This window comes from Pristis pectinata, chromosome 9, assembly GCF_009764475.1.
Source record: "Pristis pectinata isolate sPriPec2 chromosome 9, sPriPec2.1.pri, whole genome shotgun sequence".
NCBI lineage: Eukaryota > Metazoa > Chordata > Chondrichthyes > Rhinopristiformes > Pristidae > Pristis > Pristis pectinata.
This window is the reverse complement of record NC_067413.1, coordinates 51,256,649-51,269,307: the sequence shown is the minus strand read 5'-3', so window position 1 is coordinate 51,269,307 and position 12,659 is coordinate 51,256,649. Positions and strand designations below refer to the sequence as shown.

At 39.9% G+C, this 12,659-nt stretch overlaps 1 protein-coding gene across 12 annotated transcripts in view; it reads right to left on the bottom strand.

Annotated features, from left to right (window-relative positions):
- Positions 1 to 12,659, bottom strand: part of rims2a (regulating synaptic membrane exocytosis 2a) — an 830,253-nt gene that overhangs the window by 218,898 nt on the left and 598,696 nt on the right. For all 12 annotated transcript variants that reach the window (XM_052023914.1, XM_052023913.1, XM_052023904.1 and 9 more), the window contains one exon: positions 11,583 to 11,692. In XM_052023914.1, coding sequence (XP_051879874.1) covers positions 11,583 to 11,692 — 110 coding nt within the window. The remainder of the gene's footprint in view (positions 1 to 11,582; positions 11,693 to 12,659) is intronic.

Below are 12,659 nucleotides of genomic sequence, written 5' to 3'. Positions count from 1 at the left end.
AAATGTCATCAGGAGGATATTAATTGTCAGTACAGTTATATGTTCCACAAAGTTAATACAGGTTGAGTGACTGTTCTTGGTAATTCTACACCTGAAACATATTGAACTGTCAAGCTGCCCGCGCTGTACAGTTTGCCTGATTTCAAAGAAAAATTATATGATTTAATTTTTTTCTCAATTTTGGATATAGAGAAGAAAAATATGTAACATCATGGTCTTGAAAATAAATGGGGGTTATGTTGCTCTCCCTCCTCAGCTCTGGTAAAGACAGCATGATTATCAGCTGTTCAGACTGTTTCACATCAGAGTTACAGAGTCAGAGTTACACAGCACGGAACAGAGGTGTGCCGAACTTATGCGAGAGAAAGAACTCCATGCAGAAATTCGAGAGATATATCTATATCTTTTAAATAGTTTCAGAATCAATATAAATATGTATATATTTAATTAATTGCTAAGAAATCCATAAATAAGTGGAACTACAGTGCCTTAAATATAGGATACTTCCCATCAGACAAATCTTCAGTGAGAATAACACATGGGAAATGTTCCATGGTGAACGCACAACGTTTAGTTCCACTCACAATCCTTTAGGTAACGGTCATACTTCTTTACAACATAGGATGCCATTAGGCTTACAGAGTTTAAGCTGGAACGTACAGCAATCATCCCACCCAACATATTTACCTGTAGCCTATTATCTCTCACACAGACTTTCAACTTCATCCTGATTCTGCTACCAACCATCTATCCATTTATAGTAGATAATTAATCAGCCAGCGCAATTCTGGAATATGGAGGAAACAGGAGAATTTGGGGGAAACCCATGCAGTCACAGGGAGAACACACATACTGCACACAGGAAACACCAGAGAATAGATTGAACCCAGATTACTGGAGTTGCGAAGCAGTGGTACTATTTGCTGAATCACTTTGCCACCCTGCAGAAGCTGTAGACAACATTCAGTCAAGGGCTAAGTAGCAAACAAAATGTGCCACACATATGCTAGATAAATACCATCTCCAACAAGGGAGGGTCGAACAACCTCACCTTGACATTCAAAGACAAAAGCATCATCGAGTTCCCCCACTATCATTCTATGGCAACATTTAAGAGGCAATTATTACAGATGCATGAATAGACAGGGAATAGAGGTATAAGGATCACATGCAGGTAAAATGAGATTTGTTTAGACTGGCACCAGGGGATGAAGGGCCTTTTCCTCTGCTGTACTATCATTATATGTTTTATCATCAGCACCCTTGGGTCATTGTTGGCCAGAAATTTAATTAGTCACATAAATACTGTGGCTACAAAAACTGGACAGAAGTCGGCTACTTGCACCCTGAAGCCCCAATACAAAGGACAAGTCAGCAATCAGAATTTGCCTGACGAGTGCAGCTCTAAGAGCACTTAAGAAGTTCAACATCATCCAGGACACATCTTCTTGATTAGGTCACAATCCATCACCAGCACACCATAAACACTATGCTGTGATAATACGTCAGCTAAATGATATTGTGTACCTTCTCCAAAATGTACTGCAGAACTCACTAAGGCTTCTTTGACAGCATCTCCCAAACAAGAGCAGGAGCCTGGGCTCAGCATGACCTGCAAGTTTCTCTCAACATCGACCAGCAGTGGAATGGAGTGGGATGCTCAGCATCATCAAAGATAAACTTTTTTTATCCCTGCAGGCCAGCGGGGAGGAGGGACACTGTCTGGTGAACTTTGGTGGACCTAAGAAAGGCAGGAAGAATAGCAGAGCTTGTAGGGAAAGTGGGATCAACATCAGTGAGGCATGCTTTAAGCTGGATGCTTCAAGCTGGATGCTTCACTGATTATGACTCAGTCCACAATGAAGAAAGGGCTGAAGGTAGCTGGGTTGGGTCCACTGGCCAGAGTTGCCCTGCACCCTCTCCAACAGTTTCACCCACCAACATTTAACCTGGGCGAGATGTGGATGACCGGAGGAGATGACTCTTCACTCCAGGAGTCAAGTGGCAAGGTATAATGAAGTCTCATCAGCAACTAGGCATCAGCCTATATGCATCCTATTGTAGCTCTCCCTCAGACTATACTGGCAGCCTTTGATAGAAGATTGGGGGCAGAGCTTTGTCTCCTGTCAAAACAGTTCTTAAATGTCTGCTATTAAAATTACTATAAATATTTTTTTTAAAACATAAAAATTAAAAAAATTGGAAATATTAATAAATAATTAAAACTTTAAAAATAAAATAAATAGAAAATAAATAACTTGCCTTCTTCTTTCTAATCTCCAGAGTGGGAATTCCCATTCAGCTAAATCGGGTTTCTAATTCTATGTCGGGTCTTGGTGCAATACAATGCTGCAGCAGATTCCCCAGAATAATGTGGAGAATATATATGACCTTCACTGTTGAACTCCACATCGAACCCAGCAAAGGAGCAAAATGACATATGAGGTGACATCGGTCACTCAGCTTGGTCCAGACTTAAGGCAGGTCTGTGTGAGTCTGGAACTTACATACTTTGGAGTGGTATTCAGACCAATAAACCAAAGAGTGAAAACATCTGATGGCCCAGTCTATGGGCTCTTAGATCTAACAAAGAGGTGGGCAGACTTGGATGACATATCCCACTTACACAGGAGTACTACAAAGCTACAAAATGTAATTATAACATAGAGCAGTATTACACAGGAACAGGCCCTTCAGCCCTCCATGTCTGTGCTGACCACAATGCTAACTTAAAGTAATCCCAGCTGCTTACACATGGTCTGTACCCCTCCATTCCCTGCCTGTTTATGTGCTTGTCTAAAAGCTTCTCAAACATTGCTATCGTAATTGCTTCCACCACCTCTCCTGGCAACACATTCCAGGCACCTACCACTCTCTGTGTAAAAAAAAGCTTGCCTTGTAAATCTCCTTTAAACTTTCCCCACTTGCCTTAAACCTATGCTCTCTAGTAGTTATATCCCAGAAAAAAGACTTTGACTATCTACAGGACCTATGCCTCTCATAATTTTATATATTTCTATCAGGTCACCCCCCCCAACCCCCACAAGCCTCTGATGCTCCAGAGAGAACAATCCAAGTGTGTCCAACCTCTCCTCATAGTTAATTCTCTCAGGCAACATCTTCATGAATCTCTTCTGCACCCTCTCCACAGCCTCCACATGCACTGACCAGAACTGCAGACAATACTCCAAATGTGCCCTTTTATGTAGCTGCAACATGACTTCCCAACCAATGAAGGCACGTATGCTGTATGCCTTCTTTACTTTTATTTACTTGTGTTGCCACTTTCAGAGATGAATGGACTTGCACCCCAAGATCCCTCTATACATCAATGCTCCTGACGGTCCTGCCATATACTGTATATTTTCCTCTCATATATGGCCTCCCAAAGTGGAACACCTCACACTTGCCAGAACTGCTATGATATTGTGGCTATTACAGAGACATGGCTGACACCAGGGCAGGAATGGATATTGAATATTCCTGGTTGTCAGTGTTTTAAAAGGGATAGGGAGGGGGGGAGAAGAGGAGGAGGAGTAGCGATACTGGTCAAGGACAATATTACAGCTGCAGAAAGGGTGGATAATGTAGAAGGATCCTCTCTAGAGTCAATATGGGTGGAAGTTAGGAACAAGAAAGGAGCAGTTACTCTACTGGGAGTATTCTATAGGCGCCCCGTTAGCAGCGGGGATATCGAGGAGCAGATTGGGAGGCAGATTTTGGAAAGATGCAAAAATAACAGGGTTATTATCGTGGGAGACTTCAACTTCCCAAATATTGATTGGCACCTGCTTAGTGCCAAAGGTTTAGACGGGGCGGAGTTTGTTAAGTGTGTCCTGGATGAATTCCTGTCACAGTATGTTGACAGGCTGACTAAAGGGGATGCCATATTAGATCTAGTTTTAGGTAATGAACCAGAGCAGGTGACAGATCTCTCGGTGGGTGAGCATTTGGGGGAGAGCGACCACTGCTCCATAACCTTTGGCACTGTCATGGACAGGGATAGGAGCAAAGAGGATGGGAAGATATTTAATTGGGGAAAGGCGAATTATGAGGCTATAAGGCGAGAACTTGAGAGTGTAAATTGGGATGACATTTTTTAAGGGAAATGTATGATGGAGATGTGGTCGATATTCAGGGATCTCTTGCAGGATGTTAGGGATAGTCCAGGGAATTACAGGCCAGTGAGTCTTACGTCTGTGGTGGGTAAGCTGTTAGAAAGGATTCTAAGAGATAGAATCTATGAGCATTTCGAGAATCATGGACTGATTAGGGACAGCCAGCATGGCTTTGTGAAGGGAAGATCTTGCCTCACAAGCCTGATAGGGTTCTTTGAGGAGGTGAGCAGGAAGATTGATGAGGGTAGTGCAGTAGATGTGGTCTACATGGATTTTAGCAAGGCGTTTGACAAAGTTCCACATGGTAGGCTTCTTCAGAAGGTCAGCGGCCAAGGGATCCAGGGAGGTTTGGCCGTGTGGATTCAGAATTGGCTTGCCTGTAGAAAACAGAGGGTTGTGGTGGACGGAGTTCATTTGGATTGGAGGGCTGTAACTAGTGGTGTCCCACAGGGATTGGTTCTGGGACCTCTACTCTTTGTGATATTTATTAATGACTTAGATGAGGGGGTGGAAGGGTGGGTTAGCAAGTTTGCAGATGACACAAAGATCGGTGGTGTTGTGGATAGTGTGGAGGGCTGTCGAAGCTTACATAGAGATACTGATAGGATGTAGAGCTAGGCTGAGAAGTGGCAGATGGAGTTCAATCTGGAGAAGTGTGAGGTGGTACACTTTGGAAGTGTGGATTACAAGGTGGATTACAAAGTTAATGGCAGGATTCTGAGCAGTGCAGAGGAGCAGAGGGATCTGGGGGTTCATATCCGCAGATCATTGAAAGTTGCCTCACAGGTGGATAGGGTAGTTAAGAAAGCTTATGGGATGTTAGCTTTCATAAATCGTGGGATTGAGTTTAAGAGCCGCGAAGTAATGATGCAGCTTTACAGAACTCTGGTTAGACCACACTGTGTCCAGTTCTGGTCGCCTCATTATAGGAAGGATGTGGAGGCGTTGGAGAGGGTGCAGAGGAGATTTACCAGGATGCTACCTGGATTAGAGAGTATGGATTATGAGGAGAGACTAAAGGAGCTAGGGTTTTACTCATTGGAGAGAAGGAGGATGAGGGGAGACATGATAGAGGTATACAAAATATTAAGAGGAATGGATAGAGTGGACAGCCAGCGCCTCTTCCCCAGGGCACCAATGTTCAATACAAGAGGGCGTGGCTTTAAGGTAATGGATGGGAAGTTCAAGGGAGATGTCAAAGGGAGGTTTTTCACCCAGAGAGTGGTTGGTGCATGGAATGCGCTGCCTGGGTTGGTGGTGGAGGCTGATACGTTGGTCAATTTCAAGAGATTGTGAGATAAGCATATGGAGGAATTTAAGAGAGAGGGATATGTGGGAGGAAGGGGTTAGATGGTCTTAGGTGTGGTTTGAAGGTCGGCACAACATGGTGGGCCGAAGGGCCTGTATTGTGCTGTATTGTTCTATGGTTAAACTCCATCTGCCATTTCTCAGCCCACGTTTCAAACTGATCTATATTCTGCTGTATGCTTTGACAACATTCTTCACTATCCACAACTCTGCCAATTTTTGCATCATCTGCAAACTCACTAATCAGCCTACCTACATACTTGTCCAAATCATTCATATATACCACAAACAACAGAGGTCCCAGCATTGATTCCTATGGAACACCATTAGGCCTAGACCTCCAGTCAGAATAACACCCCTCCACTGCTACCCTATGTCTTCTATGACCAAGCCAATTTTGAATCCAATCTACCAAGTCACCATGAACTGAAATGATTATAACATTTAGAAGTAACGAAACATACATTACTTCTTAAGTTCCAAACATTACAAGTAAAAAAGCAGTAAGTGTGAAAAGTTGGAAAGAAATTCTTTTGTTATAGATATTTTGAGACCTTGAGTAAGTTGTATAAATTATAAGATTTCTCCCAGAGTACACAAGTACTTTTTTATGCAGGTTCAACGGTGCATGAGAACTGGGTTTAAGATGAGTCTTGGGGCACTGTAGGGATTGGGGCCCTGACAAGTTTCAGGCAAACATGTGAACTGGGGCCCAGGTGAGTTTCAGGGGAGCATGGAAAATATCACCTTGTGAGCCAAATACTGAAGCATCAAGATTTTTGAATATTCAGATACATATGTGGACGTGACAGTATTGGTATTGGTTTATTATTGTCACTTGTACCGAGGTACAGTGAAAAGCTTGTCTTACAAACCGATCGTACAAGTCAATTCATTACACAGTGCAGTTACATTGAATTAGTACAAAGTGCATTGATGTAGTACAGGTAAAAACAATAACAGTAGAGTAAAGTGTCACAGCTACAGAGAAAGTGCAGTGCAATAAGGTGCAAGGTCACAACAAGGTAGATCGTGAGGTCATAGTCCATCTCATTGTATAAGTAGATGAAGTTTCAATAAGAATTGCTCTGCATTTTCTGATACAGTTGTTTATTGGCTGCCTGTTATATGCTCTGCACAGTTCTTAATCAGGCAGGGTACAGAAATGGTCATTATCACCCTTTGCACATGTCACTCCTTAGCCTATGGGAATCAGAATCAGATACACTGCAATTGACTGCAGTAAACGAGTAATTTTCAAACATATTTTCTTTAGAAGCTATTATAGCACCAACATTCAGATGATGACTGACTTAATTCTAACTCTGGAAATAAATACCAGTTACATTTGCCAATATGGAATTATCATTGGACTTATGCAGTTTATGTGCAGATTCAATCAGCTGTAATAGGAATCTCTGAGAAATTACCCTTTATTTCATGTTTAAACCTTTGTGCCATGTATGATTTTCTCAGAAAAATCACAGGTCACAACTGATTTACATTTTGAGGAAATAGCACTATTAATGCAAGACACAGTTGTGACACATATACAGTATATACATACTGTCAGTGATGCTAAGAGAACCTTAGAGAGTCGAACATCCACAACTTGTTTCCTCCACCACTGGCCGTTACTTAGAGTACCAGTGGAAATATGAGGCTTCAACTGTCTGAATACGGCTAGCCCTGTGTTTTTATATGCTGCATTACTGTTTTATAGGTAATGAGAATTGATTGTTAATAGGTAATTCCATGCTTTGTAAATTGTAACAAGCCTTCTATGCATGTGACCTGTTTATACACATTGGCCACTAGGCAGCAATTGTGATGTCAATCATTCTGCAAGCATGATTGGAGTCACTGTAATGATATTTCTGCTTGAATATGCAGTAACACAGAGGGCGGTGGGGAGATCCAGCATTAGTTGAAGAACTCATCCCACCTCAGCTGCTGTTGGGTGTCCCATAATTAAGCAGACCTGAAAAATGCATAGATAATCCCAATATCATCCATCACCTAACCAAGTCCTTCTTCCTTCTCAATGGGAGATCCTGATGAAGTGCGAATGCCCCTAGTCCCCACTTCTTACACATCATGCCTGTCCCCATCAACCAACTTCCACTTCAGGGCAAGAATGCCTCAAAGCAACCCAACCATTTTAAGTGGCAGTTCCAAATGGGGACATCAGCATGTGACCATGCCCCAATGCACTGATGACATGCAGTGCTTGGTCTTCCCAGGTGACTGAGAGAGAAACTTTGGGAGATGTTTCTTGATTGTGTCCTTTATTAGCAAGGAGAAAGGCCTTATACCCACGACCACCACAAATAAGGCCACAACTGAAAAAAGTTACCAAGTGTTTCAATGTTAATCATCTGAAAGGTATATTTAATAAAATGATTAAATATACAGGCTTATTTATCCTCTTTTAAAATTCATATCTCAACTGAGACAAAAGCTGAGCAATGTATTCCCTACCATAGATTTCCATTTAGATTCTAGATTTCCATTTAGATTCCCCACTGCCCCCAGAACCAATTTACATTATAATCCCACTACTCACCTTTCCCTGAGTAGAGACAGAGCCAGAGAACAATACCACCCACCCACAACACCACTACCCACGCCAGCTCCACTCTTCCTTCAGTAGGATTATAGTCAGTTGAGATATGAATTTTAAGAGGATAAATTAGCCTGCATATTTAATTATTTTATTAAATATACCTTTCAGATGATTAACATGGAAACACTTGGTAATTTTTCTCAGTTGTGGCTCAGTCAGAGATCTTTCGCAACTCAGCGGTCTGGGTGCAATGAAAAATCTTGGCAGAGTCATGTACAGTGAACATATTTCCTGAGACAATTAGCTCTTTAAGCCGTTTTCCTCCTAAGTTTGAAGACGCCTTCTCCAGCAGTTGACACTAAACAACATTGGAGCTAACCACTTAAAAGTCCTCCATTCTTTTCTAGCAATGTTCCATTTCTCTTTCCTTTAAAAGACAAACTTCCATTGATTTTTCCCCTCCCTCTCCACTTTGCTCCCTTTTTCACTTTCTGCCTTAACCTAGAGCCTTCCCCTTCCTTTTTTCCCCTTACCTCAATACCAGTTTGTGTGGCTGGCAGGAAGAGATCTCTTCAACAAGGCTGACTTACTTTCCAGCTGGCAGCACACAAGTGAGATAGCAGCTGCAAGATTATGCAGAAGCTAGCATCTATCAACATGCAAATTAGCTTCTAGATCTTGAACAGGATGTCCCAAATTAGCAGTTTTTTGGGTGATACCCAATATATCACTAGGGCAAACACATCGCTCATTTAATGCACCAAAAATGGATGAAATCCCATTTCTGGGCATATTGGTGTGAAATCAAATACCTAAAAATTGGCTTTACCCCATTTTTTGTGCACTAAATGGGCGATATATTTTGTCCTAACATCAAATCGGGTGTCATCAAAAAAAATCTGTTAATAGCAACATCTTTACTTCAAGAAATTGCTTTTGTGTTTTTTTCTTATTTTACAGTGTTAGAAATAGATTTGCATGTTCACAGAGGGCAGTTTCCATGGAGATGGAGGAAAATGTATGGAGGGAAGGCAAAAAATGGGAGGAACAGGAGTGGACAGAGTACATTGGGAAGAGGGTTAAACAACAAAGTTCAATGACCTCCCCCAGATTACAGAGGGTTCTAGCTGGAGCCCATGTTATGACTATACCAAATGTTGTCATCATTGGGGATCACAGATCATAGAGCCTAGTCCACAGATACTGCAATTCAAATAAGTGCTGTCTATATGCAGAAGACAGTACATTAAAATAAATGTTGGGCATCAGTGAATATAAAAAAACATAACAACAATCCTTTAATTCATATATGGCTCAGGACTTTCTGCATGATGTACTCTGTGCATGACTACGTCTTCACATTAAAAATGGCAGGTCGAGACCTCTTGATCCAATATCTGTCCACAAGTCAAAAGCCTGCACTGCACACATTAATGTCATTTATTTCATGAAAAACTGCAGGGAAATAGCACTAGCATTAGGCTCAATGGAAATAGGATGTGCTTAGTCTCCTGTTGGGCAGTTCTTCAACAGAAGATGAGAGCAAATGTGTAAAATGCTCTTATTGTGACACTTACACAAAAAACAAAAGCCGAAATGGAGTTTTCCTAATCCAGTTCCTGGGTGATTGTACTGTCACAGGGGTATTTCCATGCTACTGTAAATATTGCTGCTGTAGTGTATAAATTCCACAATTTCTTCTCATAAAAATACAATTTACTGTATCAGTGCAGATCCATTGTTTAATGTTACATCTAACAGAGTTAAATAAGTTTGAGGTTTATACTTGGTAAAAAAAAATTCTTCATCAAATTGAGTACATGGAAACAATCCCTGCATCTGAAGGGACTGGCAAAAAGAATGGATTTATTGAGTCTGCGGCTTCAGCTAAATGAGAATGGACATCTCCAGACATCTTGCTGACAGATGCTTAGTTTTAAATAGTAATAGATACTGTCTTGTTACTTTATGCCAAGAATCTGATTTAAAACTTAATTTGATGAAAACAAGCCAGCCTTTCCATTTCCATAACTGTTGCTTAGCAGTTTAGTGACATATTTATTTCTTTTTTAACGATAAACACTCTATAGTATATGCATAGTTAGGAGCTGAAGTTACCTCCTATAATTTGCTTGAAGCCCTTATTATTTTTTGGTGATCATCAGAATTAACTGTATAATACATTCAATATAAAATAATAATTGAAATCAGGCAACTAAGCAAAGCATAAATTTTAAGAATATGTGCAGGTATGCTTATATGCAATACAGAAACATAACCTGAGTGAAGCTTTTCTTTTGAGCAGTTTGTACTTATGGTCTCTACCTAAACCCTTTGTACAAAGTGACTGCAATTGACACTGCATGGTTTCCTGCCCATTCACATGCGATAAATTATTTGGATCAAACTCTACTCTAAATCTAATTTTGTATCAGATCAAATGGTTACATTTACAATATCTGTTCTTTTTAAAATAAAAAAGGAAACTAAAAATGTAATTACAGAGTTTATTGTTCTGGACAACTGAAACCAGAGGAAATCTATTGCAGTTGTGTCTATTTCTGCAGAAAAAGCCCAAAAGGCTCCTCTACATAAGTAACGCTATTTCTGATTACAAACCTTCATAAAGATCAATTCCTTCTTCTCCATTGTCTGGGAAGAAAGCAACAGGGAGAAAAATCAGGAATAAATAAAACCATGCAAGGAAAAAGGAATGCCAACAAATAATCCTTCACAGGTAAAACTGATTTCTTTTTTTCCATAAAAACAAAAATAAAATTTGGAGCTTCAAGTTTAAAGTTCAAATTTTAAATAATTTAATGTATTTTTGTTTAAAATGTCATCTGTTCCTTAAACAGCTTTACTCCATTCTGACACAGTAAGAGTATCAAAGAGGTAAGTTATTGCAGCATTGATGCAAATAGTAATCCCAGCAAGTTTGGACTATTCAAAATAAACACTGATGCCCTGGTTTAACTCTGCATTATGTAATATTGTAAAGTAAAAGAATAATTTAGAATAGGTAGGCTTCTGCTAATTCTGAACTGTAAATGAATATGTGGAAAAAATTTAATTGTGGATTATCATCAGAAACTTCACAATAAATACATTACCACATTTTATTTCTGTTCTTACTAAGAATTCTATTGTATAGCTCTGTATTCAGGATTAAGGAAATATGTCAGTATTTTTGTTGGATATATATAAATTCTTTCAAACCATCTGCAAAGTAAAAAAATCAGCAAATGCTGGAAATCTGAAATAAAAACCAATAAACACTGGGGATATTAAGTGGACAGGCAGCATCCATGCAAAGAGAAATGGAGTTAATGTGTCAGGTCAAACCATTAACTTTGTTTCTCTCTCAACAGATGCTACCTTGCCTGATAAGTATCAGTGTTTTCCATTTTCATTCTAACCATTTCATGATATGCTAAGATTTGTCTGTCACACAACTTTCAAACAAACTTAAAGGCATCAACAATGAGCTCTTACTTTTGCTGCATTTCAACATTGCCAAGCCTGAAATAGCTTATGCATTTCTCTCCATTTGATGAAATAATTAAGTAAGTTTGGCAGCTCTAACTCACTTCTCTCCAGAGACCCCTTTGGTGGAAGTTGTGGCAGCTGTCGACCCCTCCGTCCTATCATTGGTGTACCGGTTGGACTGGTTTGCACCGATCCACTACGGGGATGCGACCTGCACAATTTTAAAAACACAGTAGTTACTTTCTGCAAAATCTGTGGGGAGGAATTGCAAAATAAGCATATCGACCCTAGAATTAGGGCTTTGTAAAATAAGGATTGCATGAAGTATCATGTGTCAATCAAATATAAAACTACCTTACAGCATTACAGTTAAAAGAATTTTAAGCAATGTGTGAAAAATGCTTTTACTATGCCGAAAGCTATACCCCAAACACAATATGCCAGCAAAACTCAGAGTACGTGGGAAAAAAACCAAAAAGATGCCTGTTAAGGTAAGGAATAAATTTCTGCAATCTACTTCAAATTAGTCGGTTCATAGCTAATCTACAACCCTTTCCAAGACTAAAATAAAGTTTAAGTATAAAAATAACAGTGCAAAGTTTATTACATTATGCAGGGAAATATTATTTGGCTGTCCTGTTTTATAATCCGTTAATCATGATTAGAAGTGTAAACAAGTAATTTTCACAAAGTTTTGAAATTTTAGAGATTCAATACTCAGAGGGTCAAAGAGTTACTAATGAGAACTAAGCAGCAGAATTCTATAGGATGGACACAGTATCATACCATAATCTATGCTGATGCTGGCCTTGAAACTAGATCCATTTGGGCATCAATTGTAAGGATAATTTGTGCATAAAAGCCATCTTATGCACATTGGAGCACACCAGTGATCATTTCTAAGTTGATGACAATCATCGGGAAATTGGCCAAGGCACTTTGGGATGTGATTCACCTTAGTGCATCTGATGTTTGCTAGGCATCACACACCACTTTTAACAATAAACAAATAAAACTGCAGATGGTAGAATCTAAAACAAAACCAAAAATGCTGGAAGAACTCAGCCAGTCAAGCAGCATCGGTGAAAAGAGAAACCAGTCAACATTTCAGTTCTGAGGGTCACTGACCCAAAATGTTGATTAGTTTCTCCTTCCACAGATGCTGCTTGACTGGCTGA